This window comes from Chamaea fasciata, unplaced genomic scaffold (assembly GCF_029207755.1).
Source record: "Chamaea fasciata isolate MVZ Bird 193981 ecotype frontalis unplaced genomic scaffold, bChaFas1.0.hap1 SCAF_16, whole genome shotgun sequence".
NCBI classification, from domain to species: Eukaryota; Metazoa; Chordata; class Aves; order Passeriformes; family Sylviidae; genus Chamaea; species Chamaea fasciata.
Window position 1 is genome coordinate 15,008,979 of NW_027094101.1, and position 27,789 is coordinate 15,036,767.

The following is a 27,789-nucleotide window of genomic DNA, read 5'->3' on the forward strand; positions in this document are numbered from 1 at the left end:
AAAAAGGAAGTGAATGGGCTCTGGTACCATCCCAGTGTAATCCACTGTTCTGCACCTGCAGTCAATCCCATGCTTTAGTGCACTTCACTCCCATCTAATGCTGCTAAATAGTCCTAGCTCCAATGCTGCTCCAGCGATTTCCCCCTTGGAAAAGAGACAGAAGCTAAAATCAATAATCTTTATGTTGTAATTCTGACTCCAAAATGGCAACTTTTTGTATAGCCGAAGATCAGGAGGCTGCCATAATTAATAAAGACCAAACACCTTCTGATTGGAACCACTGCATTTTTATTTTGTACTATAAATAGAATTCCCCTCTATTCCCCATTCCCTTACACAAGTAAATGAAACATGTAGCTGCATGTAACTCCATCCAGGAAAACACCAGCAATAACAGCTTTTAACCATGAGGGAAGGAGCTGTCTGTGGGAGGCCCTCTGCACTGGATTCCCTTGCATGCTGTGCACAACCCCTTGTGTCTGGTGGTTCTGCCATCGCTTCATGTCCTTTTCCTTGACCTCTGGGATGTGTGGATGCTCCTCCTAGATCAGTGGCTGGTGCCATCGAAGTACACGTTCAGTCTTCCCCAGCAGCACAGGCACAGAGGTGAATAAATGGTGGTGGTGGGTCTTGACATAGTGATTCTGGATTGAAACCTTGGCTTCCACAGAGCTGGTTTTCTCAGAGGACGAGCCCATCATTCAGTCAGTTGTCCACCGTGGGACTGTCTGGCTTATCAACACGCAGGTGATGTAACCGGCTCCTGCTGGTCACCTCGGAGTCACCCGGACCTTCAGTCTCTCTCCTGACATGGCTATGTACACGACTATGCGAGCAGGAGTTGAGGGAACTGCAGGTTCTACTGAGTCTTTGGACTTGAGGCACTTCACTGTCCTAAAGCTTTCTCTTGTTTTCTGGTAGGCAGGGAGGAAGAGGGGGAGAAGGTTTGGCAGATGTTTTCCACTACTGGTGGTGTTTCCTGCAGTGTGTGACAGCAAGCGGTGTGGCTGCATAGCATGGCCGGGGCAGAGGCTGTAGCAGTTTGGAAGACGCGAAGGAGGGCGAGGCTTTGCAGTGATCTGGATGTCTGCAAGGTGCTGCAGCTCTGACTGGCTGCCCTTGAAGTGAAGTTTCTAAAGTGGAGCGAGCGCTGTGTAATTGCTTCCGGACACCAGGACTGCCAGCTCCTGGATAGACATCTCCTTGTTGAGGTAACTGTCGTACTGGGCCGTGGTGAGCCTCCCGCTCTTCAGCGCGTCCTCGATGGAGAACTCCCTGCCAGACTTCCTGTCGAGGATCACAGACGATTCCCCATTGGGACCTTTTATTGAGATCTCCTCCCAGTCACATTCCTGGCTCTTCAGTTTGACAAACAGGCTCCATTCAATGAGGCCAAACACGTGAGCTTCTTCTGGAGACATCTCTTTTCCTGTGTCGGGGTCAATGACCACGATGGAGCGCCTCAGGTGGTTCTCTCTTTGCTCCCTCTTGATAGCTACCGTCTTCAGGCGATTCTGGAGTTGCTCAATCTCTGCATCTTTTTCTCTGGATAACTGCTTCAGATCCTCTAACTCTCTTTCCAGAGCTTGGAACCTGGAGTCCAGGTTTATCCCACTGTCCATGTGGGTCATGTTTCTCAAATCCTGAGCTTCTGTTGCGGTGAGTTCAATCTCTGACTGCAGTCTCCTTGTTTCCATCAGCAGGTTCTGTTTCTCGAGGTGGAGCTTGTGGTTTTCCTCCCTTAACAAGTCTAGCTCCTTTGATGACTTGGAGTTGTTGAATTCCACCTCGGACAGCCTGGTTTCCAGGCGGTTGATATCTGCATCCAGCTCCCTCTTGCGCCTACTTTCTTCCTCCAGGTTGCTCTTCAGCTTTTGAATCTCATACTCCGTGTCTCCTTTGTCCACTTGGACACTCTCTGAAAAGACCACTTTCTCCTTGACCTCCATCTTCTCCAAAGAAAGGAGCTTCTTTCTCAGGGCTTCTAGTTCAGTTTGCAGAACTTGTCTGCGGTGCTTCTCTTCTTCTAACTCCAGCTTGAGGAGGGAGTGCTCCTTCTCCTGCTGGGGATCTTGCTGAAGGATCACTTTCTGTTTCACTGTCACTCGTTCTGTCGTTTCTCTTTCCTGTTCTTCCAGCTCGTTCAGCCGGATCCTGAGCCTCTGCACCTCCAGCTCGGCCTCCCTGCGGGCCTGTCTCTCCTTCTCCAGCTCCTCGAGCTGCCGCTCCAGCTCGGAGCGTCTCCTCTGTAGCTTGCGCAGCTCCTCGCGGAGCCCATCGATCTGCTTCAGCTCACTCTCGATGCTCTGGGAGAAGGAGTTCACCTCAGCCTTCAAGGCAGGATCCTGCTCATACTTCACTACTTCCTGCTGGACCACTTTCTCCTTCACTTGGGAAAGTTCTTCCTCCTTCTGTCTTACTTTTTCTTCTTGGAGAAGCCGCTCCCTCTCCAGGTCAATGTGCTTCATCTGTTCGTCTGCCAGCTGCACTCGCAGTGACTCTACCTCCTCTCTAGTCTTGGGGTCTTCCCGAAACTGGAGGATTTCTTGAACAACTTCCTTCATTTGCACTTGAGGTTTGGTGTCTTTCAAAGCTTGTATCTCTTGTTTCAGCTGGTAGATCTCCAGGTCAGCTCTTTCGATAGCTCCGGTCCTCTCTATGATTTCCTCCCGGAGTCGCTGTAGCTCCTTTTCGGTTTCTGGATCATTCTTGTACTTAATGACCTCCTTAATGACTTCTTTGACTTCCACCAGGGGCCCTCTGTTCTTCAGAGCAGCCAGCTCATTCTGGCAGCTCTTCAGCTGTTCGTCCCCACCGCGGTACCTCCTCTCCTGCTCCACCAGCTCCAAGCGAAGGTTTGCAACTTCATTCTCAGCCTTGGGGTCTGGGCGCACAATCTCACGCACTTTCTCCTGAACAACCACCTTGGAGTTCTCCTCCTCCAGCAGCTGGATCTTCCTGAGCAGCTCAGCCTTTTCCCGCTCGTTGGAACGGCCCTTGGACTTCTCATCTTCGTACTGGCGCCGGAGCTCATTCACCTCCCTCTCAATGACCAAATCTTTCTCCACCTTCAGCACCTCCTTGACGGTGATTTTGCCCTCGGCGATGGCCCGTTCCTTCTCCAGACGCTTGAGCTTCTCCTGGAGGAAGCTGAGCTCTTCCTCATGCTTCTGCCGAAGGGCGCTCTCCCTCTCCTTGGTCTCCTGCAACATCCGGAATTCCATCTCCAGCTGGGGATCGTTCTGCAGCTTCAGCACCTCCTTCTCCGTGACCTTCTCCTGCTCTTTGTTCTTCTCGCTGGACAGCACAGCAATTTGTTGGCGTAAGAGGATGACTTCACTCTCCCTGGTCCCTTCCTGTCTCCTGAGCTCTTCCAGTTCCTCTTTGAGCTTCAGGATTTCAGCAGCTTGAGCCTTATCTTGTTCAATCCTGAGCACCTCTTTCACTATGTACTCCTGCCCTCCTTCCCTCTTCTCATGCTCCAGGACACGCAGTCGGATTTTAAGAGCCTCCAGCTCATCCTGGAGCACCTGGTTCTTGCGCTGCTCCTCTGCCAGGTTTTGCTGCAGTCTGTGGAAGCTCTCCTCCAGCTGGGGGTCAGGCACCTTCTTCACCAGTTCTTTCTTCACCACAGTTTCTTGAGGCTTCTGGTTTTGCAGGTGGACAATGTTGTTCTGAATGGCTTCAATCTCTGCCTCGAGCTGTTGCCGACGCTGAGTCTCATCCTCGAGCTCTTTCTTCAACTTCCAGACTTCTTCCACAGGCCTTACAGACTTTTTGGTCTGGGCAAAGTCTTGTGTCACGTGAATCTCTGGCTGCTGTTGTTGGCAAAAGGATCAAAAAAATTAGTCAAAAAAAATCCAGTTAATCACACTTTTGGTGCTTATCATCTCAGAATCATTTTGGTTGGAAAAAACTCCGAGATCTTCGAGTCTGACCTGTGACTGATCCCCACCTTGTCACCCAGCCCAGAGCAGAGAGTGCCATGTCCAGTTGTTCCTTGGACACCTCCAGGAATGGTGGAACACATCCACCACCTCCCTGGGCAGCCCCTGCCAATGCCTGACCACCCTTTCAGTGAAGAAATTTCTCCTGATGTCCAACCTGACCCACCCCTGGCACAGCTTGAGGCCATTTCCCCTTGTCCTGTCCCTGTTCCCTGGGAGCAGAGCCCGACCCCTCTGACTGTCCCCTCCTGTCAGGGAGTTGTGCAGAGCCACAAGGTCTCCCCTGATCCTCCAGGCTGAGCCCCTTTCCAGCTCCCTCAGCTGCTCCCGGTGCTCCAGCCCCTTCCCCAGCTCTGTTCCCTTCCCTGAACATGCTCCAGCCCCTCAGTGTCCTTCTTGTCGTGAGGGGCCCAGAACTGGACACGGAACTCAAGGTGCCTCAGCAGTGCCGGCACAGAGGGACAATTTCTACCCTGGTCCTGCTGGCCAACTATTTCTGACCCAGGCCAGGGTATCGGAGCCTCCAACAAAGCAACAAGAGGGAGCTGAGCTATGGCAAACTCTGAGCAGGGAGCATTTGAAATGGACCCTGCAAATGGACTTCTCTGCAGGTTCCCAGCCTGAGAAATCCTTTCTGCAATGCCTGCTGCTGTCAGAACAAAGCTTTGCACCACAAGGAACACTAATTCTGCCACAGAATGGCAGAAAGAGAGTTAAAAATTATTTGGAGCTTCCTAGGATGAGTGGGAAATGGGACTGGGGGGTGGTGTGCTGATTAATGATTTAGGGGGTCAAGACACCAGCTAGACTTGTTCCCAGTTCAGCCCGTATTGACAGAGCCCCATGTGTGCCATTCACACGTGTCCTTGGGTCCAACACGTGTGTCCCTTCAGCATCACCTTGCTCCTGTGATCACTCACCTGCCGCAGGAGGCTCTGGGCAAACTCCAGGTTCTGCAGCCTCTGCTTGTTCACAGCGTTCACTTCCGTGTATTTGGCTGCCAGAACAGCTTCCTGCAGAGCAAAAATGTGTTGGGAAGAACTTGAGAAGGCCAGAACCACCAGGCCCTAAAGAAGTAGCTCTGGGTGCTCTTCTAAAAACCTACAGCAATGGGCCACCATGTTTTGGGGGAGGGAGAGGGATTCTCATGCACAGACACACTCGTGGTCATACTGTGATTTTTCTACTCAAGCAAAAACAGGTGCAGCAAGAACCAGGTGAGGAAGCTGAGGAAGAACCAGGTGGACACTTCTGCCTGCCTCTATAGGCAGGATGAGTTGGAGGCAGGTAGCAAACAGATCCTGAATAAATAAGTAGCTTGTGGCCTCATCTCACTGTAAGTATTTCTATCTTTGGTGGTGAAATCTCTCTGAAAGTCTAAAGAAGGGGAAAACTTCCACGTTTTTGGCTTTTCTCTTCCTTTTTTTCCCTTCCAGAAGTGTTAAATACAGAATTTTCCCTTCTTCATTCTGGCCAGCCCAGTTCAAAAAAATGATGAAAAATCCCTTCCTCCCAATTCTCTGCTCTTCCCTGCGGTCCCCTGTGGGACCAAGGTCCCCACAGTAAGTGTAGGTGTTTGCCAACCCCCAGTGGTCCCATGAGCTGCCCTCTGCTGTAGCTCTCCTCTGGCCACCCCTCGCTCACCTCCTCCTTCACTTTGGCAGCTGGGGACTGCAGCCTGGGCTTCTTGCTGGTGTAGCCATTGCGGCCGTTCTCCAGGTCCAGGATGGACCGCAGCTTCTCAGCTTCCAACTCATAGTCCTGTGGGAGGACGTTCCCAGGAGAAATGTGAAATTACTGGGTGCCCTTCATGCACAGGCTCCTCCTAAGCTGCCCTGGCTTTAACAACTTCACCCCTTGACCCGGTTTTCAGGAGGGAAGGCCACAAAACCCCACCCTCTGCTCTGGAGCCAACCTGGGAGAGCTGGGGGTGCTCACCTGGAGAGGAGAAGGCTCCAGGGAGAGCTCAGAGCCCCTGCCAGGGCCTAAAGGGGCTCCAGGAGAGCTGCAGAAGGACCGGGGACAAGGGATGGAGGGACAGGACAAGGGGGAATGGCTTCCCACTGGCAGAGGGCAGGGATGGATGGGATATTGGGAAGGAATATCCCCACCTGGGAGGGTGAGGAGGCCCTGGCACAGGGTGCCCAGAGAAGCTGTAGCTGCCCCTGGAAGTGTCCAAAGTCAGGCTGGATGGGGCTTGGAGCAGCCCGGGACAGTGGAAGGTGTGCCTGCCCAAGGCAGGGGATGGAATGAGATGGGCTTTAGGGTCTCTTCTAACCCATAAACTCTGTTTCTCTGTTCTTTCATAGGCAGAATTTCAGTCCTTACCTTCACTGCCTGCTGGTACTGCTGAGCTGTGGCAGAGACCTTCTGCACTTCCTGTTCCTTGCTTGCAATATCACTGAGCAGTGCCTGGGTGCACAGAGATACAGGTCAGAAGGAACACAGCACCCAAATGCATCCTTAAGCCTTTTTGGGGGTTACCATTAAAATCACAACCCTGAGAATTCCAACCTCCTTGAGCAGCCCTGCTTTGTGTAATCAAGGCACAGGAGGACAGCGGGACCTTAGAGCACAAGAATAAATCTAATAAATATTTCTGTTTTTCTAGTTGATGTTCAGGAGCCATCTAAGTTCTGTTTCTCTTAGTTCTGTTCCCTCTCCCCTCCCTGTGGAGCCCGGGGTGCTCTGGGAATTACCGCTTGGCTCTTCAGCTTCATCTCCACTTGCTGGATGCTGTCAGTCTCCTGGGGCTCGTAGTTGGGGATGTTGCACAGGAACTGGTTCACCTTGTCGTAGTTGGTGCGGTAGTTGGAGTAGGCACTTTTTGCTTTCTGCAGGGTCTGCGTTCTGTGGGGGGAAGCACTCAGCTTCAGTCCTGACACACCTCCTGTGCCTGCTGCAGACACCTCTTAACCCAACCCGCTTCCCCTGCTCCCTGAAGACATGGATTTGAGCCAGAATTCTTCTCTTGGCACCTCTGTTGCAAGAGAACCTAATCACTGTTTTCCCAGCTGTTTTCACGTGTCAGCAACCTCTCCCTCTTCCTCCTCAGACCTCCCTGGAAGCCCGTCTGCAGCCCCTCCTTCCCAGGAAGGTGTTGTGCCTCCTCCAATTCCAGCATAGATCCAACTCCTCAGCAAATATCCCGGCTCTCCTGTCCTGGAGTCTCACCTGTGGTCGATCTGCTTGCTGAGGTTGTTGAAGCGCTGGTTGAGCTTGTAGAGCTCTGCCTCCTGGCGTTCGATGTCGGGGCAGTGCTCCTGGAACTTGCTGGCCAGGGTGTTGGAGCACGTCTTGGTCCTCTGCAGGTTCTGCTCAGCTTCACTGAGTAGGAACTTCTTGGACTGGAGCTCGGTGCCCATGGCCTGCAGGAAAAAAATCAGGAGAGGGGGATTCCCTGGGGTTTCACACAAGCCAGGTTCTTGTCACTGTTGTCACCTGCACCAACTCCAGCAACTCCACTGGAACTGCAGGGCTGAGCTGCAGCGGTGCCACAGCAGTGTTGTGGGAAAAAACAAGTTCAAGGTTTACGTGGTAAGCAGAACCATCTGGTAAACCAGACAGGGAGAAAAGCTACCTCTTACTCCCTCCTCATCCTGCTGACCTTTAAAAGTAACCATGCAACGTGCAAAATTGCTGCTGCTGCTCATGCAAGGCTTCGATCCTGTTGTTGCCAGTGCAGCAACTGTGGAAGGAGCAGTGAAAGCTCTTCCACGTTAGTCTGAACTTAGGATTTCATGGAAAAGCTGAAGGAGCATAGAAAATTCTGGCCTAGCCAGTTCTTGGTCATTCTACAGCAGAAGAATTGCCACTTAGGGTAGTTTTCCAAGCAATAACTGTTGTCAAAGCCTTTTCACGCCCATCTTTCCAGTGTCAGCCACTGTGTTGCTTTTCCCAGATCATTTTATCCTTCACTTCTCTAAGAATCACAGAAGGTTTTAAAACCTTCTAAAGCTCATCTCACTCCACCCCTGCCATGGTCAGGGACACCTTCTACTATCCCAGGTTGCTCCAACCCCATCCAGCCTGACCTTGGACGCTTCCAGGGATCCAGAGGCAGCCACAGCTTCCCTGGGCAACCTCTGCCAGGGCCTCCCCTCCCTCACAGAGCAGAATTTCTTCCTAACATCTAATTTAAGTATTTTCCCTTTTAGTTTAAAACTGTTCCTCTTGTCCAGTCAGTATCTGCCTGTGTACAAAGTCTCTCCCTCTTTTTTATAAGCCTCCTTTAGGCACTGGAAGGGGCTCTGAGCTCTTCCTGGAGCTTTCTCTTCTCCAGGTGAACACCCCCAGCTGTTCGAGCCTGGTTCCAGAGCAGAGGGGCTCCAGTCCTTGGAGCGTTTTCTCTGGACCTGCTCCAACAGGTCCATGTCTTTCTTGTGCTGAGGACTCCAGACCTGGACACAAGACCCTGTGGGAGGGTCTCACAAGGACAGAGTAGAGAGGGAATCAGTTTGCCTTAGTCCTTTTGCCAAATCAAAGACTTCAAGTGGCATTTGATTTGATTTGAGGATGGGAGGTGTTTGTGTCTGAAGTAGGTGGGGATCAAGGTGAGCTCTCACCCCCAGCTGGGGGAGGCCATCCTGTCACCAACAGATCCAAGCTTGTGAGTTGAACAGGAATCATCACAGCTTTTGGAAAGTGGTTTTGCATGTGCAGCATGTGAACGGGGGAGGAAACTCACCAGCAGCTCTTCCTTCTTCCTGTCCACCACCCTCAAGTCCTCTGGTACCGTGTCATCTATGACCAGCTTGTTCTCATAGGTTGACAGCAGGTCTCGGCCTTGCTGGAGGCTCCTCTCCAGGTTTGTGGCCACCTCAACTCTGCAGGGGCACAAGAGGAAGGTGTTTAAGCACACCTGCACCCTCCTCCTGCAGGATCCTGCGTTAGGCCAGGCTCAAGCTGGGCTTTAAGCCATGACTTACTTCTCCTGGGCAGCGCTGAGCAGCTGCACCACACGCTCATACTTCTTGTTGGTGTTCTCCACCTTGTTCTTCACCAGGGTGGCACTGCCCGTGTTGGGCACGGACTCGATGAAGGCCTCGCACTCCTGGATCTTCCTCGTTTTCTCTGGCTCAATCCGACGGACCTCGTTGGTGATGTTCTGCAGGAGGAACAAAGCCTTTAGAGCACCTGAGCCAGGACTTGGTGGCCACAGAGGAGCCACACTTGGCTGTCCTGGGTGAGGAAGGAAGTCAGGGCTGAGGATTTGGTGGAAGCTGCCTTTCAGCCCTGCAGGGCACAGAAGGGTATTTTTGGCTGACTTTCTTTTGACCTGTCTCTCCTTAGCGAGGAAACTCCAGCTGGGGAGTGGTTCCCAGCAGCTCCAGCTCTGTCAGAGACATGCTGGATTCATCGGGGCCACTGGGCTCTGATGGATGAATTCTTGCCTGGACATCAAACTACTGCAGGCAGTTGGGGCAGTTTGCTTTCTCTTGTGGTGGCACCTGGATTTTGACACAGCCCTGGGCAAGTGAGGTAACCAGGACCTGAACTTCCTCCTAAACCAAGGGAGGTTTGTGGCACGGAGCCTGGCTTAATTAGGGGTCTGAAATAGAGGAAGGGAGCTGGATGCTACTGGCACTGGAGCCTGGAGGAGCAGGTCCACGAGGAGAAACTGCCTCGGACCACAAGGGTTTTCCTGTTCCTCTCTGAGCTGGTGATAGTGGTGGCAAAATTAACTGTGCTCAGATGATGGGCAGGATCAAACCCTGGAGGGCTCCTCTCTCATCCTCACAGCCACCACCTGCAGCCATCACCTTCTTCCCATTCAACTGAGCTGGGCCAGAAGCAAAGCAAAGATTTTGGGCTCCTGAGGCTGCTCATAGGGCTACTCCCCAACTCTGCTGGAGGAAGCTGTGAGCATCACTCCACACCCCATTTCCAGGGCTCAGGAAGCACTTTAAGCACCCCTGGTTATTGAGAACCACTCTGGAGACCCTTTGGGAGCATGGCCCCTGCAAGGCACCATCCCTCAGCCCCCACCTTGAGGTCCTTGGAGCGCTCGGTGCTGTCCTGCACTGCCCGGCTCTGCTCCAGCGGTGGGCGGAGGTTTGCTGTTATTGCTTTCTCCTGCTTGTCCAGGTCACTGTTGACTTTCTCCAGCCCTGCCAGGAGCTGGCGTCCCCGAACTGATGCAGCATCTGGAAACCAAGAGGAGACCAGATTAAAACTGGTTGGAAGCTGGGTGTGTGGGCTCAGTCCCACTGGAGACTGCTGAACCCTCATCCTGCTGCACTCCCCGAGCCTGGCCTGCTGTGACCACAGCCTGGCTGCTCTGCCCCCACCCTCCATCACTGTTGTCTCTTAGGAGATGGGAACATCCCCACAAGATGCTCCACCACCTAAGTTCAAGCCTTTTTGTGCCCCACACCTCCGATGCTGTCTGCCTTCAGCCCCTCATAGCGCTGTTGGAGGATGTTCTTGCAGTTGTTGGTCTTCTCCTTCACGGTCACGTAGTGCTTGGCAATTCTGCAAAACGGGACAGCAGGAGGTCAGGCAGACCCTCAGCCTCTCCATCCACCCCGTCACCATCCGGGTGCTGCTCCAGGAAGGAGCTCCAGCTCTGGAGGGGTTGTGGGGGCTGCTCCCTCGAGGCAGCCATGAAGCAGGTGGGGGGAAAAGCACCTTCACCCCATGTTGGGGTAGAGCAGCATCTTTGTAAGAACAGGAGAGGGGCAGCCAGGCAGGCACCCGCCTGCTGAGGGAGGGGTGAGCGGGCCCCCCTTTGCCAGGCGGGATCTTGTGGGCAAGCGGCAAGGGGCAGGAATCCCTTCGGGAGGAAGCCTGAGGCTTCCAGAAGGCAGGGCTTCGCTGTGGGAATTAGGCCAGGAGCCCTGGGGTGCCAGACGGGGCTGCAGCGCCGGTGGCAGAGCCTGGGGAAGGCAAAGGCCGGAGGGGCAGCGGGATGATCCTGCCCAAGGCTGGGGACACGTACTGCTCTGCCAGGGCGATCGCTTCTGGGTCGGGCGGGGGGATCATGAAGCAGACCCCGGGGGCGCTGATGGTGTCTCCTGCGCTGTCGGCCACTTCCCAAACGTCTCCGCTGTTCTTCTGCAGGGTGTAGTGGGCTCCGCGGCTGATCTGGCCCTGGGGGACGGGAACCGGTCACAGCAGCACGGCCGGAATCACCGCCCGCTGCTCCAGCCGGGAGGCAGGACCGGCACAACCCCAACCCCTGCTCCCGGCTTCTCCGAGAGTCTGCCCCTCGCCAGAAACTCGTGTGCCTGCTCCTCCCTCCCCGCAGCCTGCAGGCACCAAGCCATGCCTCTTGCGACAGCCACGGCAAGCGAATTCCCACTCGGGCAGAGATGAGGAGGCGTTTCCAGGGCTGTGCTCTGGCTTTCCTTTTCGGAGAAGCCGGCAGCTGAGTTAGCTGGAGCCGCTGGCCCTGTCCCACGCCTGCCCCTCCCGTGGTGGCTGCCGGCTCTGCTGTCCCATCCCTTGGCCAGCTATTCAGCCCTCACTCAGACTGACACGGCGGTGGTGGGGATGCGGGCATGCGGGCTGTGGTGGTGGTGGGGAGTTCCTCTGCTCAGGAACACGCCGGGACATCAGCCCAGGGAGCGTGGGAATGTGACAGAGCTGTGCTGTCGCAATGTCCCGAGGGTGTGTGAGGCAGCGAGGCTGCGTTTCCCCCAGACCCCTCCTGCTCCTCCGCTGCTAAACCTGCTCTTGCCACTGGGGCGAGGGCGACCTCTGCCCTGTTCCCCCTGCCGGAGCCACCACCACCGCTTGGAAAAACCTGCCCCTTCCCCCAGTGGCACTCGCCTTGCCGTGCCCGCTGAGGACTCGCTCCCACGGCAGGTGTGCCCCGCTCCCGGGCCGCGGGTGGCCGTACCTGCTCGCCCTCGTACTCGCACAGAGCCTCCACGGGCACGGGCTGCGGCGGCGTCTGGCGGCGGTAGCGCAGCGGCAGGACCTGCTGGCTGCGCTCCTGCAGCGACTGCACCACGGCCTCGTACTTGTCCAAGGCCTTCTCCTGGTCCTGGCACGGGGCAACAGCAAGGACCAGTAAGAAAACGGGGGAAGGACGAACTCCTGGGCTCTCGCAGCCGGGACGGAGACTGTGGCTGCTCCTGTGCTGAAGGCACCTCCTGCAGCCCTGTGTTCCTGTTCCCAGTGCTCCTGCACTCTCCTGCCTCCTTCTGCAGCCAGGCTGAGGACTGGGACGGTGCCCAGGGGTTGCCCTGCCAGCGAGCAGTGACAGGGTTCCCTGGTGCACGGCCCACACTGGCGTGGCTGCGTGTTGGTGGATAGCCCCACTCCCAGCTCTGATTCCAGCCCTGTCACCAGGCTCTCCAGCAGTTGCTCTATTTCTACCCCTGAAGGTGATCCCGAGGTGCTGAGTGGGATGGAGCACGCAGGAGGAGAGGGGACAACCCTTGGGAAGAGCTAGCAGCTGTCCTGGGACACCTGCATCAGCTGGGCCTGCTGCAGCTTGCTTGGACTTGGGCTTGGATTTGGTCTCGGGCTCAGGCTGAGCACGGCCCTTCCCAAGTGGGCGATCTCCAGCCCAGCTCACTGCAGCACAGCGAGTTCCACAACCTCCTCTGGCAGCAGGTCTAATTATGCTCCCACCCTTAAGGAGCGCTAACTCAATGAGAGAACAAATAAAAACCAGCCGAGTGAGTAATTACGTTGCTAGGGGAGAGGCAATCTCTAGCCAGGGGGGAAGGAAGAGCTGGGGAAGGCCGGGCACAGGGAGAGGCAGCAGCATGGCCCTGCTGCTCCCCATGGAGAAAGCTGGGCCAGGTGGTCACACGGGCGGGGACGTCCCTGTGCCAGTGCTATGGGAACAGTGGCTCCTGCTGCTGCCTCCCCGGCAGTCCTGCCTGCAGACACTCACATCCAGCTCCCGGAGGAGAGACTCCAGCTGGTATCTGTCCTTGAACTCTGGGTTGAATTTTTGGTCCAGGTCTGTATCCACCTTCTTCAAAAGCTCCTGAGCGTCCTTAGCGTCCTTCTGAAACTGCAGAAAGGGAAAGTCTTTTGTGGGAGAGGATCCTGCTGAAACATGGAGCAGACCCTCCATGGTCTTCGCACAGCCACCAGGAGCCACTCTGGACACTCAGAATATGTGGAGAAAGGCAAGGGATCACTACTTCCCTTGCTCAGGACATCAGCTCGAAGGGAACAACAACCAGGAGCAGCTTATTTTATGCAGAGTTGTTAAGTCCCACCTTTCCCTGCCCTCACTTTTGTTTCACTGGGACAGCATCACCACGGTGTGTGGTGCCACCACTGCCAGCGCCAGGAGAAGGGAGAGCCAAGCCCTTCCACACACAAACCATCCCCTGGGGCAGATGTTTCTGGCAGATCCCCACGAAAGGCACTGCCTGGGCTGGGCACCACAGCTGAGCTTTGGCAGGAGACTCATGGGGTGGTGAACACGCCCAGGCTGTGGGAGAGGAATCCAGCCCGACCTGCTCCCCTGCAGAGCCTCCCTGGCTGTCGGATTCCATTTATCCAGCAGACATCTGTCTGCCCAGCTCAGCTGGGACACTCAGCCCTTGTGCTGGGCTCCCCAGGGGGCAGCTCTGCTGGTGGCAGCTGGATTTCCTACAAGGACCTGTTCTGCTTCCCAGTGGAGCATGCAAGCTCTCCTCGTGCTGTGTTTGGGGGTGAGGGATCTCTGCTGTCCTGGAGGGAGGGAGGGAGGGAGTTGAAACCGACTGTGGCTTATGAAACTCAGTGCTGGAGCAGAAGCTTTCTGCAAGTCATGTTTTGGCCAATGACTGACCTTTGGTGCCTGAGCCATTATGACTTGTGTTCTATCAGCTCAAGGTGCTCTCCTAGCCTTAAAAATCCTGGTTTTAGATCACTCCATCTCTTCCACCCAATTTCCAGAAGAGCAGAAATTTTGTATTCTAGGATTTCCTGCAACCCAGCACCCGCTTTCTGGGCTCCAGCAAGCCACTGCCCCCAGGGATGTGGTACCTTGTGGAAGTCCTCCATGAACTTCAGGTGGCTCTCCTCACAGATCAGCAGGTTCAGGTACTCCTTCCAGTCAGCGTGCACAGCCTCGATGTGAGCCTGCAACACAGGGGTGGGAGGGGGACATCAGCGGGACCCCCGTGGCAGGGAGAACCTTGGACTGCCCACCAGCAGATGCCAGCTGCCATCCTGAGTGAGCAGCTCTTTGGCTGCCTCTGGAGACACCCAGGTGCTCTCAGGGGCAACCTAGGATGAGAATACTCAAGGCTGGGATGATCCCATGGGAACACAGCTTGTGTGCAGGTGGCAAATCCTTGTGTCCAATCTTCCACCAAACAGGGAAGGGTTCCACCATAATTTATCCTCTCGAGGTGGGCATAGGGGAATTGCCACAGGAATGAGGAAGATGGAAAGAGCTCCTTAGGTTTATCTTTCCTCCTCCTTTGGTGTTTACACATCTGCAAGTAAAGGAGGCTTTTCCCCCCTTGGCATCTCAGGAACTAAAGTCACGAGTGGTGTTGGCTCCGGGTCCCACTCTGGAGAAGGGCTGGGCGAGTCGCCCATGCTGCAGGGTGGGTGAGGAGCTGGGACCCATCCCTGCTGCTCACCTCGATGGCATTCTTCCCAGGGTGGTTCTGGGCCAGCAGCTGGTCCCCATCAGCGTGCAGCTTGTTGATGGCCTCCTCCTTCTCCTCCAGCTTCCGGTGGATGAAGTTCTGGATGGAGAGAGGTGAGATATTGATCCCCACGCGAAGGGAGGGGACCCCAGTCTGGGGCTGAGCAGCTCCACAAGACAAAGTGTGCTGTTCTCCCACTGCAGCTTTCACTTTTCCTTCCCTTGCAGATGTTGCTAAAGATGTGACTGTTGCCAAGCCAGCACTGAGATAAAGGACAGGAATGGTGAGGGAGCTGTCCCTATTATGGGGACACTTCCCTATCACGTTATCTTTGGCAGAGATAAGGATTAACCTCACTATCCCTGTATTATCAGCTGGACATCTCAAAGCCCTTCATGATGGGCTGGGGGAGACTGAGGCACGGGGGAAGGAACATTTCCTGCCCCCATCCAGCTCCCCTGGCCCCACGGCCAGCTCCCTTTTGCCCAGCACCAGCCAGAGCAGGGCCAGGCTGCTGCACAGACCTCGTACTGGCGGCGCCGGCTGGGGTAGTCCAGGTTGTGGTCGCTCCAGTCGTAATGGGTCCTGTCCTTGGCCTGCTGATCCAGCCAGTAGAGCTTGTTGGTGCAGCGCTGCATGTAATCCTGCAGCGAGTTCAGGTCCTGCTGCCGCTGCTGCGAGCCGGCCTGCCGAGGGGCACAGGGACAGCTCAACCCACGGCTCCTCTCTGTGCGTCCCCCAGGGGTGCCCGGCCACCCCAACAAGGGATCCCTGCAGGAGGGTTCTTCCCCCGGGATCCCAGAGACTCTTACCAGCAGCTTCTGGTATCTGGCTTGGAAGTCACTCATGTTTTCCTGGAGGAGGAGCAAGGCAAGGGTTAGGAGCAGTGTCTGGAGAGTGGTGGTCTGACAGGGGCTTAGGGGTGCAGAGGGATGTGGGTTTAGGCTGGAAGGGAATGTGGCTTATGGGATTTGCCTCATCGTAAAGCCAGAGCTGCTGGGCTCTCAGGTTGGGAGGGGATCTGGGCACCCACCCAAACCTGCTGCGGGCAGGAGCACCCTGGATGGTGGGACACCCTCCCCTCATCCACGGGGCAGGGCTGACCCTGCGGGGCAGCAGGGGCAGGGGCAGGAGAGCTGACCTTGCTTCCTTCCTTGACAATGTGTGGCCCGATGGCCATGACCTCGTTGTGGAAGATGTTGTGCTCTTCTACTTGGCTGTTGACCAGCGGCAGGTCAGTCCCAAAGCCTTTGCTGCTCAACGCATCCTGTGGTGCACAGGGGCTGGGGTCAGCAATGGGGGAATGGAGAGAGGCTGCCAAGACCTGGGAAACTCCTCTTGGGGGTGGCCATGGAGCTGGGCTTGGATGGGTTCTGGTGGCTGCAGTGTGTGGATGGCCCAGGTGCATGTGGGTGAAATCAGCTGTGCTGGAGGGCAGCCAGGGGAAAACCAGTTTGGGGGGTTAAACCCTTCCCTGGCTGGGACAGTGTAGGGAGTTGGATAAAATAAAAAAAAAGGGCTGTGGAGTAGAGCCTAAGGCAGGCAGTGACTGGGGATCCTGAGGCCAAGACCGCTGCTACCTCGAGCACTGATCCTGCTGCCCCAGCAGCCGGCCTTGCCTATCACCTCTGCCCCTCCCCTGCCACCCAGCTCTTTGCTGCTCCCAGTATGGAGCTGCCCAGAAGTTTTCCAAGAGCCAGTTTCTCCATGGGGAGCTGCAGGAGTCCCTGCCCAGCTGGTGCTGCTGGCCAGGCAGTGACACTGGTGGCACCCTTGGTACCTGTTTCTCCTCGATCACTGTTGACCAGTTGACCTGGGGCTCGATGTGCTGCAGGGGGAAGTTGTAGATCTGGTCGTGTTTCACACGCAGGTTTGCCACACGCTCCTTCAGCTGCCGGATGCTGCAGGAAGGGAAAGGTGAGGGTGGGATGCAGGATGTGGGCATGGGCTGGCATTACTCCTGGTGGGTGTAGCTGATCCTCTCCCAGGGCCTCTGGATGGATAGGCTGTGCTTAGGGGATAATGTCCTTATGGATATGATGTCCTTAGGGGATAGCCCAGGCAGTCTGGCAGCGGTGGTTCCTGTGCTCTGCCCTCTGCCGGGGGCTGCTCCCATGGCTATGAGCTCAGGGCAGGCTGGACCTGGGGCAGAGCGTAGGGCACAGTGGGCAGGGGCCACCCTGCCACACTGCCATCATCTCACACTCCACGCACCCAGGCTGGGGTGGGTCATGCACCCTAATGGGAGGTGGGATGCAGAGGAGCCCGTGGTGACCCCCCCACTGCAGGCAGCAGCTGAGCAGAGCCCCCAGAGAGGCCTCCCCCTCGTCCAAGGGCTCTGGGGACAGGTGTCCCCATGACACTCACTCTTCTGTGATCATGTCCCCCTGGGGGTGCTTCATGTGCCGGGCCACGGCCGCATCTCCATCCAGCACGTAGAGCAGCTTGTCAGACTCGGAGAGTTTCTGTGCTGTCAGCTCCTTGTACTGTGCCAGCTGGCACGCCTTGATCTTGTGCAGGTCCTGCACAGTGGGGACAGGAGAAAGGGTCACCTCTTGGGACCCAAGAAGTCATCCCACCCTGCATCCCTTGGCACTGGAGAGGGGCAGGAGCTCTGCTGTCTCCCATCCACCTGGGATGTGTTTTACTCTCTCCTCTGCTATCACAGGATCATGGAATGGTTTGGGGTGGAAGGGACCTTAAAGACCATCCAGCTCCAACCTCCCTTGCCATGGGCAGGGACACGTTCTACGTGATGAGGTTGCTCCAAGTCCCATCCAGTCTCACCTGCTGGGGACGGGCTGGGGAGCTGCATCACCTTGGGATGCATCCTTTGGGACCAGGAGGATGGTTCAGACCTCTCCTCCTCCACCCCAGCTCCCTGCTGGGATGCACATCCCCACTCTGCACAGTGCCGCCCCCCTGGGTAGGGGGGGATTTCGGGGCCTTGTTCCCTGGAACACCCTCCCACCCCGTTCCCGCGAGTAGGGGGATCCCAGTATCCCAGTAACCCTTAAATGACCCTTACAGATCATCACAATCCAGGTAGCAATGCAGGGCTGGGCAGCCACCCACAGGTGCCACAGGAGAGGAGGGCAGAGCCCAGGAGATGCAAAGGCCCGGGGCAGGAGGCAGAGGGGGGACGGGGCTGCTGGGAGGAGCCTACGGGTGTGGGACCGTGCCTTGCTTACGTTTTGCATTCGGGAGTCGGTCTCCACGATGTTTTTCTCCACCTGGTCAGCATTTTTCTGCAGGCGCTCGATGAGCTCGGTCAGCTCTTTGCTGGAGATGCTGGGGAGAGAACGGGGGGCTCGTCACCCCACAAAGCTCCCGGGGTGCCCGCGGGGTGCTGTGACCTCGGGGGTGGCCGGGGGCCAGCAGAGCCTGCCAGGCACCGCAGCTGTGTGTGACTCACTGCTGCCTTCCAACACTTTCCAAAATACTCAGCCAGTGGGCCAGGAGTGGGTGGGGGACGGGTGGAAATGGGAGTGATGCCTGAGCCTCCCTCGGCTGCCGAGCAAGAAAGGAAAGAGCTGATTGCAGGGACAGGGAGAGAATCACAGAATGTCCTCGGCTGAAAGGGACTCACGAGGATCATCAACTCCTGGCCCTGCACAGACGCCCAACAATCCCGTCCTGTGCCTGAGAGGGGGGTGCAGTGTGGGAATGGAGGAGCTGCAGCAGCAGGGAGGCCCTGGTCCCCCATGCCCACAGGGCAGGTGGTCCCTTTGGAGGCTGTGGGCAGCCCCTGCCCACAGCCCTGCCCTGCCCCTCTGGGCCATGCCCGGGGCTTCCTTCTCTTCGAGCAGTTATTCACACTTTAAACCCAGGGAAGGGATGGGATCACACTCATTGCATCTCTTCCAGTGCTTTCGCCCGTGCTGGGCACTGCTTTTGCTCCCAGGGTGACACTGGCCAGGCTGGCAGGGTGCGGGGCCAGCCCAAATATTCCCATCCAAGTGCAGGGATGGTGGAGCTGGAGCAGGGGCAGAACAACCCGTGACGCAGCTTCTGCATTGCCGGGGTTATTTTAAACATTTCATCTCGTTGCTGTCACTTTGGCTGCAAGGAGAGGCTGCAGCGTGCCAGGGCCAGCTCCAGGGGCGTGTGCCAGGCACTGCCCGCAGCTCTCCCACCCCTGACCAGAGTCAGGAGCAGGGTGTGCTCCCCAAATCCCTGCAGCTGGAGGGAGCTGAGGCTGCTGGCAAGGCCGGGGTGTCCCAGCTGTGCTGCTTTGCCATCTGGGCTTAAACCAAAGCCCGGCTCAGTCCAGTCCCAACCACCCTGACAAAAGCCTTAATGACCTCGTTATGTGGTGGCAGAATTAATCTTTATATGGCACTTGGAAGTGTCAGCTGCTGCTGGAGCAGCTGGGGAGGACGAGCGGGGCTGGCTGGGGGAGCACCAGCAGTGCTGGCTTGTGGCACAGATAGTTCCTGCATCCGCAGGTAGAATAATGGAATTGTAAAGGTTGGAAAACCCTCTGAGTATGTCGAGTCCAACTGTTCTCCCAGCACTGCCAAGGCCACCACTAACCCGTATCTCCAGGTGCCATGTCCACACGACTTTTAAATCCCTTCAGGAATAGGACCTCACCACTGCCCTGGGCAGCCGTGCCACTGCCTGACCACCCTTCCCATGAAGGAATATTCCCGATATCCAACCTAAACCTCCCCTGGTACAGCTTCAGGCCGCTTCCTCTCATCCTGTCCCTGTTCCCTGGGTGCAGAGCCCGACCCCCCCAGCTGTCCCCTCCTGTCAGGGAGTTGTGCAGAGCCACAAGGTCCCCCCTGAGCCTCCTTTTCTCCAGGCTGAGCCCCTTTCCCAGCTCCCTCAGCTGCTCCTGGTGCTGCAGCCCCTTCCCCAGCTCTATTCCCTTCCCTGGACATGCTCAGCCCCTCATTGTTGTGAGGGCCCAGAACTGCCCCCAGGACTGGCGCTGCAGCTTCCCCAGGACTCTGCTGCTGAGGTTCAGGACCTGTTCCTGCCTGCCCCGTCTGCTGTCACTTCACTGCAGCAGAACAAAGCAAACCCCAGCTCTGGGTTTGCTCCTCCCTACCTCAAACCTGCCCCAGGCTGCAGGAGCCTTGTGGCATCCAGCAGCTCCAGGAAAGTTCACACTTCCCCGGGAAGTTCTGGTATGGGCATGGTTTACACTGGTTTTTTTCTTTTTATAGAAGCTGCATCATCATGATGGTACTCAGAGGTTTGTGCCTGTCACTGTGCCTGCTGCCTGCCTGGCACCTCCTGCATCAGCAGCAATGAATCCAGTGGGCATTCCTGGGCACAGGAGATATGGAAGGGGTCGCTGGGAGTTGTGGTTGCAATAATTCCAAGGGTGATTCTCATTCTGTGTTCAGTAATCACAGCTGGAGGGTGCTGGGTGCACCGGGAGATGGGATGTGGGTGGCTGGGTCCTGCTCCAGTGGTAGAAGCAGCTCCTCAAACTCTCCTTTGGGGTTTCTTCCAACCTTCATCATCCCACAGAAACCAGGGCAAAAGTCAGGTGCAATCAGGGGTTTGGAGTGGGTGACTGAAATGTGCTGCACGTGTTTGGGTGTCTTCAGGTGATGGTTGCTCAGAGCTGGCATCTCCTGCATCCTGGCAGAGCTTGTGGCCACCAGGGAGCCTTCCTCACCTCCCACCCGTGAACTGGAGCCACCTGAGCTCAGAGGGTGAGAGAGGTTCGTTATCCAGGTGGGAGCTTGGGATGCTTTGCTGTGAGGCCAGGGAGCTGGCCTGGCACTGAGCTGGGGATGAGCTGGAAGCTCCTGCTGGCTCCTCTCCTTGCACCCTGTCTTGGTCTCAGTGACTCCAGCAAGTCCAAGGATGGATCTTCAGGATTCCAGTGGATCTGCAGCATGGATGGGAAAACCATCCTAAAACCCCGAAGAAGTCTGAGGTTTCCAGTCTTGACTGAAACCTCTGAATTGTAGGGAGGAAATGAAAGTAAGCCAGGCTGTGGTTCAGGCTGCTGACCCGGAGAGCTGACCCTGGAGCCTTGGCCCAGCCTTTGTGCTCACTTTGCATCAGCAAAACTGATCTCAGGTGCTGGAAGCAGCGAGTGCAGGACCCCAGCCCTGAGCCTCCCCCCCAGGTACCGGCTTTGCTGAGCCAGTCTGGGATGAGGATGTTGTGTCTGGGCCAGGATGAGCCCCTCGTCCCCTTCTCTCTGCCCCTCTCTCAGGCTGGAGTCACAAGCTCTCCTCATCCCTGTTATCAGCTGTGCCCTGCCAGCCCCTTCCCAAGCTGGGGGTGCTGCCCCTGGACACCCCCTCCCTGTCCTCAATGACTCCAAGGCCAGGGCAGAGCCACCCTCCAGCCCTGTGGCACCTGGGGACGGTGACATCCCTTCTCCATCAGTGCAGGACTGGGAGCAGGTGCAGGGCTGGGGGAGAGGGAGGGCAGGGAATGGCAAGTCCTTGTGTTGGAGGGGATGGTTTACCTGGCGATCCAGAAACTGCTGCTCCCATGTGCAGTGTCTGGGTGACCAGGGCAAAGAAATGCAGCCTTGCTCAGAGCAAGCAAGGACATGCTGGGATGTGATGTGGGCACGGCTCGGCTCTCCTGACACACCAGAGAAGCTGTTTGCTCTCTCCACCTCTGTGGTTTATGTGAGAGTCACCAGCTGAGGCTGTGGGACAGGGAACTCTCATAAAAACTCCCATGGGAGCTGCACCTCAAAGCTGCAGCATTGGGGAGCTGCTCCTGTGCACCCCATCCTGCCCTGAGCTGTGTGCTCCGCTCATCCCACTGCTGCTGGAAATGCAGGGATAACAGGTGTGCAGGGATAAGCAGAGAAATAAGAGAGAATGGGAAGCTCTCATGTGAGATCTCTCTTATTTGTGTATTTATTTCTCCGTACTTGTTGCTTTGGTGCCACTTCATCAACCGGCTTGGACATCACTGATGTGAGAACATCAGGCCTGTTAATGACCCACCTGCACCTCCCCAGCTGGGTCTGTGTGGATAAAGCAGAGGAGGAGCACAGTCCCTGCATCCAGCTGCATGTCCAACAGGGAAAGCTGAAGCCTGGCTGAAATCTCTGTGCCAGGGGATGGAGGAGTTTGGCTTCCCTGTGCCCTTCATCTGCTGCAAGGGGGAAGATGCTGGAGTGTCAGGAAAAGGAGGAATGGCTTCCCACAGCCAGAGGGCAGGGTTAAATGGGATATTGGAAAGGAATTCCTGGCTATGAGGGTGGGGAGGCCCTGGCACAGGGTGCCCAGAGAAGCTGTGGCTGCCCCTGGATCCCTGGAAGTGTCCAAGGCCAGGTTGGACGGGGCTTGGAGCAACCTGGGATGGTGGGAGGTGTCCCTGGACATGGCAGGGGTGGGATGAGATGAGCTCCCTTACGATGCACCCCACTCCATGATTCTGTGCAGGAGAAGCACAAATTCTATGCCAAAGCAGTCAGGAAGCCTTGGCTGTCCCAGGAAAAGTGTGTGGATGGGATTGATAGGATGTGGCTCTTTTGGGAAGCTGCTGGGAAGAGCCATGGATGCATCCAGGCTTTGAAGCAGAGCTGCTGGCAGGGTAAGACAAAGGGAAGCCAGGGCCAAAAGAACAGGCTGGGGTGGGGGGGGGTGGGGGTGGCTGGAGCATGGAGCAGAGCTGGGGAGGGAGAAGGGCAGGGTTTGGCCAGAGCCCAGCTGGGATGGGCAGCACACACGAGACTGAGCAGAGCCAGGAGCAAAGGTGCCCAGGGCACGGCCCCTGCGAGGCTGCAGCAGAGGGGGGAACTGCAGGGCTGTTCTGCTGGAATAGATAAGGCTTTGTTTGTAAGATGAAAAAGAAAAAAAAAGCCTGGAAAAACTGGCTTTGCCGTTTCTGGAGAACTTTAACATTCTCTGGTCAGGAAGGAAAAAATGATCTCTCTCTCATGGAAAGCTGTGCTCAGTGGAAGAGTTGGGTTTTGTCAATGCCTGGCTGGGGTGACGGACCCCAGGCCATTCCCATGGGGAATGGGACCAGGTTTTGGGTTTTCTCCCAGCTGGGGGACCAGGAGGAAGCAGCTGCACCATGGCAGACAGCACGTTATCCATGAACCACAGTTCTGACCTCAAGAGCTTGGTTTCAGAGGGGTTCGGGTATTTCTGAAGGCTAAGGGGGGATTTTTAGGGTTCGGGTTTTGCTTTGTTCTGTTTTCTTAGAGTTTTGGTGATTTTTCTTAGTATTTTAGTTGTGATTTGCTGGGCGTTTTTTTACTAAGAGAGCTTCTCAACAGACAAATATGATGATAATTATTGTAATATGAAAAGCTTGCTACTAAAACCTGGACTTTTCCCCCTCTATTTCTTTTTCTTTCTCTCTTCTCATTAGGTTGCACCCTCACTGGTAGGAGCAGTTTTTGGAGCAAAACTCCCTGAGATCAGTTTCTCCAGGATGTGCAAAGGTCTTGTGCTAGCTGGCAGGTGGTAGAAAATCCCTTTGATTTCTCAAGTTTTCTTTTTTTTTTTCCCCCCAAACAAGGAGGCTGTTTCCTTAATCCCTCCAAGGGAGGATGTTCAGACACTCCCAAATTTTGACCGCTCCAGCTGACTGAGTTCCCTGGGAAGGCTCCTGCTGGGAATTTGTCCCATGAGCCTGATCCTTGTTGGGTGGGCTCTGTCCTGCTCAGGGATGCTGCTTTTCTGTCAGGAAACCTTCCCATCTCAGAGGCTTCTCCTGGTGGGATGCTTGGCCAGGGACAGGGGAGTTGGGTGAGGATGGGATCTGAGCACAGATCCTGGTCCTGCTGGGATGGACAACCAGCCCAGCAGGCAGTGAGCACTCACTGCTGCTCTCAGCTCCATCCCCATTCAATGTCAGTTTATACAGATTTCATAAAAAGCTCTCCCATGTCAACCCTGCTGCTGGAGGCCAGACTTTAGGAGGGATTAAACTGAACAAACCCTCTAGAAGCTATAAATGTCCTTAAAAACTCCCTGAGCCACAGCTCCCACTGCATGAAAGTCTCTCATGCTGCTTTTAATGACACTGGAGTGAAACTGCGGCAGGGTAGAGGACACAAGGGCTGGGCTCTGGCTACAGTAATTCAGGTTTGGGAGAGATTAGGATCCGCCTGAAAACTCAGAGCAGAGTTCTGTCATGCTGCCCACGTCAGGGTGTAGCTGGACAGCAGGGTTGCTGTGCTCAGCCCAGCCTGTTCCAGGTGTATTTATCTTCCCTCGTAGGAATGGTGATATTTCATTGTAATCTGCATGGAAATGAGAGCAGAAATAGGGCGGGCGATGGGAGGCTGGCTCCGCCCTCAGCGCTGAGCAGCTCCTGACTCACCTGCTGTCTGGGCCTCCTGCTGACTCCAGCCCTTCCAAACAGCCTCTGGAGATGGGTGCCAGCCCTGCAGGCAGAGCTGTCCCAGTGCCTGCACCCCCTCTGACCCGGGGAGTGACACGGATGAGGGTCTCCAGGGTTGGGAGCACTCCTGGGTGGATGCTCGTACCCCGAGGACCCCAAGGATGAACAACTTTCCTGCTGCCAGGAAGGGAGAGTTTCAGCAGCAGCTGTGAAGACTGGACTGGTTTTTATCATGAAATTATCAAATGGTTTGAATTAGATGGGCAGGGACACCTTTCACCATCCCAGGCTGCTCCAAGCCCTGTCCAGCCTGGCCTTGGACACTCCCAGGGATCCAGGGGCAGCCACAGCTGCTCTGGGCACCCTGTGCCAGGGTCTGCCCACCCTCACTGTTTTCTACCTGCCAAGCCTGGACTATCCAAAGAAGAAGCCAACCTCCTGTGCTCTAAGCGTGGCAAGTGTTTGAGGAATGTGATGTGGAAGAAGCTGATGATTTTCCCCACACTGTGGCTCTGTTCAAGGCTTGTGCCTTCCCTTCCAGGGACACATAGCCACGTGACAACGCAGTCCTGACCATACTCAGGGATGAGAGCAGAACAAAGCAATCAAGTCCATGAGACAAAAGAAATGCCACCATCATTCACCAGGATCCCCATCCTCCATCTCCCCAAGGGACATGCCCAGGGCTGGGTGGGGATGGCTACTGAGCCTGGAGACCTCGTGCCCAGGCAGATCACAGAGCTGCAGCAGGTATTCCTAAGGAGGGACCTGGACCCTGGTGCTGCTGGATGGGAGCTTGAGGGCCACTCTGGGGTTGGGACAGGGTGGCTGTCACATCCAGGGGACAAAGAGCTGTACATGGGGAGGCTGCAGCACCTGCCTTGGGTGCCAGTGCTGTTCACTGAGACGTTCCCATCCTGGGCAGGCTTTGTCCCGAGGCTGAGGAAGCCACCAAGGCTCCCCTGGCTCCTTTCCAGGCTCTGTCCTGCTGCTGGATGATGTTCCCCGGGCAGCCCCTGCCTCCCTCAGTTAGCTCGTGGCCCTGGGGCTGGCCCGGGGCTGGCAGGACACGCTCCAGTGCCCCTCTCTCTTGCCAAACCGGTGCTGGGTTCTTGCCCTGTCCCTCGGTGCTTTGAAGGCTCCGTCACGGGCAGCGCCCTGGCACCGAGCCCTGCCCAAGGTGCAGCCCCTGCGCAGCCTCGCAGGATGGGGCCGGCCTCACGCGGTGTCGAAATCTCGGTCCCTGCTGACGGCGGGGGCGGGCGGCTGATTTTAGGAGTGTTGCTGTGTTTTCCTGGCAGCAGAGCTGGGCGGGAGCCGCCCGGGAGCCTGGCAGTGCCTGGAGCAGGGGACGGGGCAGGAGCTCCTCGCTTCTTCTTCGCAATCCTCCTCCAGCAAGTTGTTCAACCGGTCGGGCACCGGCTTCCCCATCTTGATGGTGGGGCTGTTTCCACACGGTGGGAGTGTTCCCGGGATTCACAGATGTTTGTAAACTCCAAGGCAGGAATTAACAAATTGGGGCTAATAAGCACAGCTCTCCCCGAGGTGTGCACGGACAGCCGGGGCGCAGGGAGGGAGGGAGAGTGGCCCCGGGCACAGCCCTGCGCTGCTTCCTCAACCACCACCAGCCAGAAAAACAGAGGTTTCAGCCTGGCCCGCAGCCTCCGGAGGTGCTTTGGCACCTGCCCAGGGCTCCAGGCGGGGCGGCGGAGGGAAGCTTCTTCCTTCCTGAGCCCATCGGCGGGCGGATGGCGAGCTCGGGGTACCCAGGGCTGGCAGCGCTCGGAGCACAGCGGGCCACAGCCCCAGGGTGGGCACCCCGCACAGCGCAGGTCTGTCACCTCCTGCTCCACCGCGTCCCGGAGCTCCCGGAGTCCTGCGCCGCCAGCCCGGCTGCGGGGTTCCTCACTTGCCAGCCGCCCACTAACTCTGCCGAAGCTCAGAAATGCGCCTGGGTGTCGGCAGCATCCCTCACCCATGGGAACGCCGGGGCCACCGGGGAGGTGCGGAGCCTCAGAGGGCTCCGAGCCACCCCCGTCTCCTCCTGCCTGCCCTCCCCGGGGCCGGAGCCGGCAGCGGAGCGTGCCCCGGGCTTTGGGAGCCGGAGCCTGGGCGGCCCTGCCGAGCCAGCCGGGCTGCCCGGGGAGCCTTCCCCAGGGCTGGGGCTGGAGCCTCAGCCCCAAGAGAGGGAGCTCAGTAAACCCCCTGTGCCAGGGGCGGAGGCTCCCCTGGCCGGGAGCACCCTCCCACCGCCACAGCCCCGCTGCCGTGGGCAAGGAGCAGCCAGGGGCTCCCTGCTTGGGAAATGTCGGCGCCTTGTGGGCTGACTGGTCCCTTTCTGGGTCCTCGAAGGCACCTCAGCCTCTGCACCAGCTCCCCAGCTTCCTTCCCAAAGGAGGATTTTTTGGGAGAGGGCGGCAGCTCCGAGTCCAGCAGCCAGGATTGGTGCCGATGGAGAGGAATGCAAGGGCATGAACAAGCCACGGGCTTGGATCATGAATCCCTGAATCACTCCGAGTCCTGGAGCACTCCACATGCTCCAGAGCCCCTGCAGCTCCTCTGGGAAACACAGGACACGCTTCTGAATTAATTCCAATATCCACCTCTTTGGAAAAACATCCCGGTGCAGGCAGGGGCTGGGGACTATCCACCGTCCAGCCCAGAGAGGCTGAGCCTTCCTGGAGAGGGATTTTTACACCTTTTCCCTTTTATCAGTGACCTTTCACAGGGCAGATTCAACAGGCTGCTTTTTTTCTTTCGCCTTTTTTTTTTTTTTCCTTTTGCTTTTTGTTTTTCCTTTCGCTTTTTTTTTAACCAACCAGTACAACCAAAACGCGTCCCCACCCCATCAGTGGAAGCCGAGGAAACGGCGATGGACCAAATCCTTGGTCCTGAGGGAACAGAGGGCAAAGGTGGCGAACAACCAGACTATTTCCCCCTAAGATCTAACCCAGCACACACCTGGGAAGTGAAGGAACCTGCTCGCTGGAGCTGCTGCTACTGCGATGGGAGGGCAGCTGGGAGAAACGAGCTCTGTGCCCACAGCCGGCGCAGGGGATGTGCACCCATCCCCAGCGGCTCGGAGAGGAGCTGACACTTCAGCGGGGGCCAAACATCGGAGTTCCCACACGTCAGGGGCTTTACCAGCACTCAGAGGGTGCCCACACCTCGACGATGTCACACTACAGGCTTCCTCACCTCGGGAATGCGCAATCCTCGGGGATGCCCACACTTTAGGGTGCCCACACCTCCGGGGGTACCCCCTCCTTGGGGAGTGCCGACAGTTCGGGGTTCCACACCTCGAGTATTCTCACACTCGAGGGTGTCCACACCTCGGGGGATTCCCACTCCTCGGGGATGGGGGGGTGGTCAGCTCCGCCGAGCCCTGGAGCGGAGCGGGGGGAATGCTGCGGGACGGGATCCCCGGGGTGGCGGCTCTGCTCGCCCCGGGAGCAGCGGGACTGCCCGAGGCCGGCTCACTCACCTCTTCTTCTGCACGGAGGGGCTGTATTTCCCTTTGTTGCGTTTCCTGAAGAGCGAGTGCATCGCGTCCCCGCACGGCGCCCGCCGCGCTCCTCCTGCCCGTCCCCGCCGCCGCCCGCAGCCTCTGCGCCGCCACCGGGCCGGGCCCCGCCGGGAGGCGGGACGGGGCTGCACCGCCTCTGCCTCCTCCTGCTCCTCCTGCTCCTCCTGCCCGCCGCTGCCCGGCCCGCCCCTCCCCACCCCGCAGCATCCTCCCCTGGCTTTGGGGGAGCCCCGTGCCCCCGGCTCCAGCCCTGCCTGAAAGGGACCCCGGCAGGGTTGGACCCCCCGAGATGTGCGGGGTCAGCCGGACACCCCCCCAGGAGTCAGGGCACGCGTGGGGAGCAGCTCGAGGGGTCCCTGGCCTCCGCGGGGCTGTGCTGGGCACAGAGGGGCTGTCCCGGAGGTGGTCTCTGTGTTTGGGGTGAACGGTGCTCGGCCACTGCTCCTTCCAGGTGCATCGCCAC

The 27,789-nt window shown here is 57.1% G+C and overlaps 1 protein-coding gene across 1 annotated transcript; it reads right to left on the bottom strand.

The window, feature by feature from the left end:
- Positions 1–265: 265 nt before the first annotated feature.
- On the bottom strand, positions 266–27,433 carry PPL (periplakin). The gene is made up of 22 exons (XM_066197970.1): positions 27,285–27,433; positions 17,695–17,794; positions 16,871–17,025; positions 16,284–16,404; positions 15,645–15,770; positions 15,316–15,357; positions 15,028–15,189; positions 14,495–14,602; positions 13,890–13,985; positions 12,799–12,921; positions 11,791–11,937; positions 10,888–11,039; positions 10,324–10,421; positions 9,936–10,093; positions 8,876–9,054; positions 8,635–8,773; positions 7,122–7,315; positions 6,647–6,797; positions 6,276–6,359; positions 5,592–5,708; positions 4,868–4,960; positions 266–3,818 (listed from the first exon to the last, which is right to left on the bottom strand). The coding sequence occupies exons 1-22, from the start codon at positions 27,344–27,346 to the stop codon at positions 1,134–1,136; spliced, it is 5,292 nt and encodes a 1,763-aa protein (XP_066054067.1). The 5' UTR covers positions 27,347–27,433; the 3' UTR covers positions 266–1,133.
- Positions 27,434–27,789: the final 356 nt, after the last annotated feature.